Source organism: Chrysochloris asiatica, unplaced genomic scaffold (assembly GCF_000296735.1).
Source record: "Chrysochloris asiatica unplaced genomic scaffold, ChrAsi1.0 scaffold00010, whole genome shotgun sequence".
NCBI lineage: Eukaryota > Metazoa > Chordata > Mammalia > Afrosoricida > Chrysochloridae > Chrysochloris > Chrysochloris asiatica.
The window spans coordinates 11,465,284-11,473,985 of record NW_006408528.1 but is presented as its reverse complement, the minus strand read 5'-3'; the positions used below and the strand labels follow the sequence as shown (position 1 = coordinate 11,473,985).

Below are 8,702 nucleotides of genomic sequence, written 5' to 3'. Positions count from 1 at the left end.
AAGTCTGACGCATTATATTTGCCGTAACTGACCTGAGGAAGCCACAGTTATTCACCAGGCTCTGCAGTCATGCTCCATCTGACCCGACTTCCTCACAAGTCCCTACTCTGGCCCTTGCATTTGGCTCTTTTCACCTCATGGAAGAATCTTGTGCTCCCAGATGTGGGCAGACTTTGGAGTTTCAGATACATGTAACTGTTTACATGCTCAATTCAACTAGGCTTCAATACAAAACAAATTGAAAAATAGTGAGAAGGTGTATTTAGTTTAAATGTGTGACTCTTGACCTTCTTTCATGAAACCAACCATGACTTCCAATATCCAGCAAATGTTCAAAGGAAAAGATGACTCATTGCCCTTGGTTGTGTCTGATAGTAACTGCATCTTCCTTGCACCTGGGGGTGGAGGGGTGACAACATGGGGTGATGTTCTGTGTATGTACTGTATATGGCATTGCCTTGATAAATGACACAGTTTGCTTGGTTCTGTTCCCCTCCCTTTTGTTAATTCTCTGTGTTCTTTTTCCTTTGTGCTGCAATATTAGGACCCTGCAGTGGGACACAGACCCCTCAGTGCTGCAGCTGCAGTCAGACTCAGAACTTGGGTATATGTCTGCTCTTTTGTTACTCCTTTTATGATTTCTTTGTTATAGTTGTGTTGAAATGCTGGATCTGTTGTTACTTTTATTGTTTTTCTCCCCTTCTGTTGAACTTCCAGTTTGGTAATTTTATTTTCTTCTGTTAGTTTTCCTTATAACGTTAAGCTTTGAAAAAAAGAATCTCTTTGTGGAAAAAAACACAAAAAGATAGCTTTGATCACACCTCCCCTTATTAATTCCTAGTATCGTGAAACAATACTCCTTCCCCCTCCTTCAAAAATAATACAAACATAAACCAACACCTTATGTGTAAAGGGGGCTGGTACACAAGTTCTGGAGTTTATATGTTTGACTTTATCTTAACCATCCTCTCTTTACTAACAAAAAGCTAGTTCATTTTTGTCCAAGAACCATATTAAAATGTTGTGCCTTGTTTGTATCCTTTTCATTACCTCAGACTCACAGTAAACATTCAGTTAGGATCAGTTTGAACAGGTAAAGTTTCTTTTAAAAGCAAACTTGTCTAACTCCTCAATCCTAAAATATCTTAAATATCTTCAACAATGCCTCCTACATGCTAAAGATCATTTTCAGATGGAAAACTATGGTCACAAGTTAAAAAAAAAACCCAAAACTTCAAAATGGAAGATACATCCACAGAGACTAAAACACATAGGCATATCCTAGAAACTTGGTTTATTTCTCTTACAGAAGTGGAGTGACCTTTGTATTCACACATGAAATATTTCCTGTGGATACTTTTACTGTTGTTACTATTGTTAAGTGCCGTTGAGTGGATTCTGACTCATAGCAACCCTGTGTAGGGTTTCCAAAGCTGTAAATCTTTGTGGGAGCAAAAAGACTCTTCTGTCTCCTGTGGAGTGACTGGGGGGCTTGAAGAGCTGACTGTGATTCACAGTCTAGTGCTTATGCTACAGAGACACTAGACTCCCATGGGTGTTTATACCAACTCAAGCTCAAACTTAGGAGAGCTGATTGTACATGTCTCGTCATCTCTTGCCAACTCCTCATTCAATGACTTTGTATTGGTAGCTTGAAATCAGCCTTGGTGGGAATATTTATACCACAGATATCAGCAAACATTTCAGACCAAAGCTTGCCACACTACTATACACTCAACTTGTTAGTAAACATTTATCAGAATACTACTGGATATTCCATTATAAAATTTAATTCTCATAATATAAACTAAGTTTTAAACCATTGTTCTTTTTTTCTAAATACATGCCAGTGAATCTCAAAGTCAGCTTCTATTTATTATTTATTTTGAATTCCTGAGAGTTCCTAGGCATGTTTCTGTGGGTTTTTTACCAATACCCATGTCTATTATAGGTGTAGAAAGAAGTTAAAGATAAACCTGATCATTAGGTTGAATGCTATCTGCTTATGTTCCTTTGTATATGCAAAGGTTATTGACGGACACACACCAACACTAAACCAAGGAAATATTCCAGTGCTTCAAGTAACATGCAAAAAAGTTTTTGAACTTCACTAAATTCTTATCTATATAATAATTTAGTTTATACGGAGCCCTGGTGGGCTGGAGGATAAGCATTAGATTGCTAATTGTAAGGTGAGTGGTTCAAACCCACCAGCTGCTTCATAGGAGAAAGATGAACATTTCTGTTTCCATAAAGATTTATAGCCTTAGAAACCTTATATAGGTAGTGGGTTTGGTTTTTTAGGTTTAGTGTTACTTTTCAATTTGTATCATTGAAATATCCAATGAATACGTCTATATCATGCAGACAAACAATGCTAAGGGGAACTTTATAGTGCAATATCCCTTTGTGTTGAAATAAGTGGGGGAGTAGAAACTGGCAGTCTGTACACTTAACATATTTTAGATGGGTTTTGACATACTTGTTGATGTGGAACAGTTGAGAATTTTCCTATTTGTGTTTGTTTTCTAAGCGTATATTCACTGTTGACTCTGCGGATTACTATTTAGGATTAATCTAGGGCGATGCCATGTTTGTGGCTTCCACTGTCTCTGCTGCTTTCTCCTGCAGATGGAGCCAGTGAGTCAGAGAGGACACAAGCGAAACTGTTCATAAAAGTAGCTTATTTTAGAAAGTCTTTCAAAGGAACGTACACCAAATATTATTTGAGAAAGGAAATCAGTTTAGTTTATGTGTAGGGCAATGTTTTCTTCATATATAATCTTGTGAAATAAACTTCAGACAACTAAAAAATTTTTCCAGACAGTTCTTATTTCTTCTTTTTGAGCCTTGGTATGGGATTTATCACAGACCACAGATGGCTGTGTCACTTCACTGTTTTTAGTGGCTTAATTAAAGTATGTTGTTATTGCTGTTAAGTGTCATCAAGTTGATTCTGACTCATAGTGACCCTGTATAGGGTTTCCGAGGAGGAACTCGTGGGTTTGAACTGCTGAATTTATGGGTAGCAGTCCAGTGCTTATCCACATAAAATAGACTGTGCATGTTTAAAGTGTACAGTTTGATACATTTTGGGGCATATGTACATCACACTAATAAAATAATGAAAATCTGCATTATCTTCAAAAGTTTCCTTGTGCCCATTTATACCCCTCACTCCTCTCTCTGCTTAACCTCCTCCATCCCCCTGAATAACTGAACTGCTTTCTTTCACTATGTATTAGTTTACATTTCCTAGTATATCATGCAAAACACTTTTGACTTGTTTCTTTCACTAAAAATAACACTTTTGAATTTCATTCTTGTTAAATGTATATCAATAGTTCTTTCTTTGATATTCTTATCTAGTATTCTTATGTAGTATATTGTATTGGTATAACACAATTTTTCTCTTCAGTTGTTACTTTACATTTAGGTTGTTTCTAGTTTGGACTTATTACAAATAAAACTGCTATGAACATTAGTGTACAAATCTTTTCATGGCCATATACTTTATTTCACCTGGATAAATACAGTTAGCATGGCTAAATCATATGATAGGTGTATTTTAAAACTTTTTTATACATTGTCAAACTGGTTTAGAAGTGATTTTTACCATTATAAATTCCCATCAAGGTTTATGCTTATTTTAATTTCTTCATATTCTTGACAATACTTGAACTTTTTGTTTTGTTTTAGCCATTATAAGAGGAATGGAATGGTATACCATTATAATTTTAGTTTATATTTCCCTAACGACTAATGATATTGAATATCCCTTTATGTGTTTATTTTCCACCTGAATGTCTTATCCGGTGAAACGTCTACTTGAAATTTGTCATCCTTTTGTTTTTGAATTGGGTTGTTTGTTTTCTCACTATTAAGTTTTGGAAACACTTCATATATCCTGGATACAATCCTTTATGTGATATATAATTTACAAATTTTTTTGCCAGTCTGTGACCTTTGTTTTTTGTTTTTATTATCTCATTAATATCTTCCAAAAGCAAAATGTTTTTGATTTTGCACATTACAATTTATAAATTTGTTTTTAATGGAGATCATGCTTTTGATGACATAATTCCAATTTCAAAGATTCCCTAAAAAGCTTGCCAGAATAGAATTCACTTATGAAAACATTAGGGCCTGGGATTTTATTTGGAGGGAGGATTTTAAACTACAAATGTAACAGCTGTAATATGAGGCTTAGACAAAAAGTATTGCTACTAGGATTCCAGTTCATACATACACAGGTTTGTTCCTAAGGAAGCGTATTTAAATGTGTCTTTGCAATCAGTGAATGAGTGCAGAAAAGTTCACTTAAGAATATACTTGTCTTAATCTCATTAACATGCCTTTAAAAATATGTTTTGTTTTGTTTTTGTCATGGGGAAAAAACAAAACCAACAATCTGATCAGGGCTAATAGCAAACATTAAACAAAACCCAAGTACAACTTCCCAGATCATTGAAGCTTTGCAACAAATTTACTAAAATTCTGTCCTATAAAAGAAAACACTTTTTAGATGGATCAAACATTTAAAGGAAGGTCAAGAAGGACTTAATGATGAGTCATGAACAAAAGACATAAACAGACACTTTAAAGAAGACATTCAGGGGAGCAACAACCTTTGTAGAAATGCTTATGAGCTGTCGTTATTGGTGTTGTTAGGTACCATCAAGTCAGTTTCAACTCATAATGACCCTATGCACATCCGAACTAAACATTGCCCGGTACTGCTCCATCCTCACAATTGTTGTTACATTTGAGCCCCATTGCTGCTGCCTCTGTGCCATTCCATCTTGTTGTCGGGGGTGGGTCTCCGACCCTTCACTTTACTGAGCATGATGTCCTTCACCAGGGACTAGTTCCTCTTGATAATATGTTTAAAGTATGAAAAATGAAGTTTCGCCTTCCTGGCTTTTAAGGAGCACTCTGGCTGTACTTCTTCCAACACAGATAAGTTTGTTCTTCTGAAGCTCCATGGTATTTTAAATACGCTTTTCCATCACAATAACTCAAATGCATCAATTCTCCTGCCGTCATTCTTATTCACTGTCCAGCTTTCACATGCATGTGAGGCAATTGAAATTACCATGGCATGGGACAGGTGCACCTTAGTCCTCAAATTCACATCTTTGCTCTTGAACTATACTGGTTGTTGGTGGTATGACATGGAGTCCGTTCCGACTCATAGTGACCCCGCATAGGGTTTCCGAGGCTGTAAATCTTTATGGGAGCAGAAAGCCTCATTTTTATCATGCGAAACTGCTGGTAGTTTCTAACTGTTGACCTTGAAGTTAACAGCCCGACTCATAACCACTACGCTAGAGTGATGTAAATCAAAACAACAATGAGACATCATCTCACCCCAGCATTAATAGCAAAGTTCAAAAAAATAAAAAATTAATGCTAGTGAGGGTTTGGAGAGATGGGGACCCTCTACACTACAGGTGGGATTGTAAAATGGTGCACCATGGCGAAATGGTATTGTATTTTGTCAAAAAAAAAAAAAAAGACCCAGCAATCCATCTACTTGATGCATATTTTAGAGAAGTAAGAGCCATGATACAAATAGATATTTGCACACGGGTGTTCATTGCAGTAGTATTCACAATGCTAAAGATATGGAGACAGCCTAAATGTTCATCAATAGAAGTATTCTTCTATTGAACAAACTTCAGTACATACACACAATGGAATACTATGCAATGTTGAAAAATAATGATGAATCTGTGAAGCACCATACAACATGGATGAACTTGGAGGACATTGTGCTGAATGAAATCAGTCACCAAAAGACAAATATCGTATGAGACGACTATTGTAAAAAGTTAAGAAAAGTTTTTCATGCTAAAAGAAACATTCTTTGATGGTTACCAGGGGTGATAATTCATTGATTAGACGGTAGATGTGTGTTAAGTTGGGTAACAGGGAAAGTAATATATAGCAACAGGGAGGTTCGTAGAAAAATGATGAAGACATGAGAAGACATAGGAAGGAGTGCAAGAACTTAAATGAATAGAGGTAAATACTTTTATATACACAATCGTGCAATAACGGTTATCTATGGGTAGGTATATGAATAGATACATAAGCTGAATGGGTATGGGAAGGAGAGTGGGCGTATACCCACAAATACTTAAAGGTTTGACAGAGAATATCTGTACCTGGGTACCTTTGCTGCAAACATATCCACGAGTATGGTGAAGTATACAGGGAAGAAACGTATTTAAACTTATTAGACATGACCAAACACCTTGAGGGAATGAAGCGCTGGGCCTGGTGGCTCAGAGCCAGTCTCAGTGGAAACTTTGGCCAGTTGGCATAATACAAAGTCCACAAAGACAATGTTCTATATCTTACTTTGCTAAGTAGCAACTCAATTTTTTTTAAAGTTTTTATTGTGAACTGAGTGATAGTTTACATGGGAGAACATCGGCTTAACACCATTGTTTGTTTCATTGCATTAATTTCAATCTCCTCTGTACATCATCATTCAACAGCATTTGCTTCCAATCCCTCTGTTTTTTTGTTTTTTGTTTTTGGGTGGGGGATGGATGTACATAAAAACACTCAGGAATATATAATCATTTAAACAACCAAAGGGCACATTCTGCAAGCCTGCCCCCTGGCCCCCAGCACCAGTTCCTCTCTATCCATGAGTCCAGAATCCTCAGCTGCTTCCTGTCTCCATGTTCTCATCTCTGCCTCCATCTCTGGTGTCATTGCTTCTCTGGATAGGGTCCCGCATTCCACCTGTGCTCTTTTCCCTTGATGCTCCTAAGGGTTCTCTGTTTCTGGACTGTAAGGTTAACTACGTCCCTGTTTTTGTTACAAAACTTCTACCTTTACAGCAGCTCCATCTTAAAAGCAACTATTGCTCTCTGCCTGACTGGAGGAAAGAAGAGTGCTGAATATTGAAGACATTTGGAAACAATTAGTCCCACAGACTAATGGACCATTTGAAAATCAGTCTTTTCAACCCTGAAACCAGAAGAACTGGATGGTGTCTGGCAACTACTACCAACTGCTAAAAAATGGATCACACTAGAAGGTCCTGTATAGAGTGGAATAAAATGTGTAACAAAACTCAAAATTATATAAAAAGACCAGCCTTATTGGTCAGCAAGAGATTATAGTAACCCCAAAACTATGACCCTTTGTCACTCTTCTGGTCTGTGACTGAACTCACCTTCATGACTTAATTTTCAGCCAAGGAGCAGATAAATAGATATATGTTGTTGTTGTTGTTAAGTGCCATCGAGTCGGGTCCGACATATAGTGGGGACAAAAATACTAAGGAGATATGCACATCATAGAATGGTTAGCCATTCAGGATCAAAAAGGCAAAATTTACCTAAAGATAAAATTCAGAAGTGTTGGAAAGAAAGAGGAATGGAAAGAAGAATCACAGGAAGGAAGCAAGATAAGTGATGTTACATAGAAGGGATTTCATTCATTGACATAAAATGAAGTGTATGCTTTGTTGATGTAAGATTGATTATCTGTTCTGTAAACTTTCCTTCAATTCACAAAAAGTTAAAAATCAATAAGCCAAGAGAGGAAAGGCTGGTAACCTCAATAAATGAAGAAACTGACTGGAGTCCAGCAAATGATGAGTGAAAGATGATAGAATTACCATTGATGTGAATGCCATTAATGTTAAGATATCACATGGTTTGGCATTTTCAGTTTTAAGCAATATCTTGGTCTCAGCAAATTTTTGACTAGGGTTGCCAACAATGTTGTGCAAACATCAACTAATTCAAAGACATGATCTTTACATCAGTCTTTTAAGCAAGATTGAAGCTAAGCACTGTTTTTGGAAAGAATGGTGACCAAGGCTGAGTCTTGGATTTACCAATATGATTCAGAGATCAAGGTGCACTGTTTTGATTAGCCTTTGCTCTCTGGATCATATTAGTAAAGGATCTGCTGGCCCTGTTTAATTTAAGGCAGAGAGGACAGTTCAGAAAATTATGATTTCTTTTTTTGGGGATGCTAAAGCATAAACGATTGATTTTCTTGAAGAAAACAGGATGATCATGGAGGCTTATCATGAAGACATTTTAAGACAATGGAAAACTGCATTGGTGAGAAAAGGTCAGGAAAGTTATACCAAGAAATAGTTTTCCCCATCACAACCATGCACCTGCTCATTCTTCAAGGGTAGCAAGGGTTCTCCTAGGAAAATTTCATTAGAAAACCTTACCCCATCCACTCTACAGTCCTGATTTTGCTCCTTCCGACTTCTTTTTGTTCTTAAAACCTAAAGAACATTGAAAAGAAACGTGATTTGAGTTCTTTGAGGATTCCAAAACTACCATTTTGACCTGGTGTGATTTTAAGATAAAGACCATTTCTTTTTGGCCATGACTATTTTCCTTCTATATTCTTTTGATGTGTCTGCATCATTCAATATTTTGCCTATATAATCCTTTATATGGCTGAAAGCAGAGAATATCAGAAAGATGTTTACCTGTGCTTTATTGATTATGCAAATGCTTTGATTGTGTGGATCATGACAAGCTATGGACAACATTGCAAAGTATGAATATTCTGGAGCACTTAATTGTGCTCATGAGAAATCTGTACCTGGACCAAGAGGCAGTTGTTTGAACAGAACATGGGAACACTGAATGTTTTAAAATTAAGAAAGTTGTGCAACACGGTTGTATTCTTTCACCATACTTATTCAA

The 8,702-nt window shown here is 36.6% G+C and overlaps 1 protein-coding gene across 4 annotated transcripts in view; it reads left to right on the top strand.

Annotated features, from left to right (window-relative positions):
* Window positions 1-8,702, top strand: part of DYNC1I1 (dynein, cytoplasmic 1, intermediate chain 1) — a 416,457-nt gene that overhangs the window by 73,604 nt on the left and 334,151 nt on the right. For 2 of the 4 annotated variants that reach the window (XM_006834266.1, XM_006834265.1), the window contains exon 5: window positions 545-604. The exons of the other annotated variants lie outside the window; for them this stretch is intronic. In XM_006834266.1, the coding sequence (XP_006834329.1) occupies window positions 545-604 (60 nt within the window). The remainder of the gene's footprint in view (window positions 1-544; window positions 605-8,702) is intronic. 4 annotated transcript variants of the gene reach the window in all.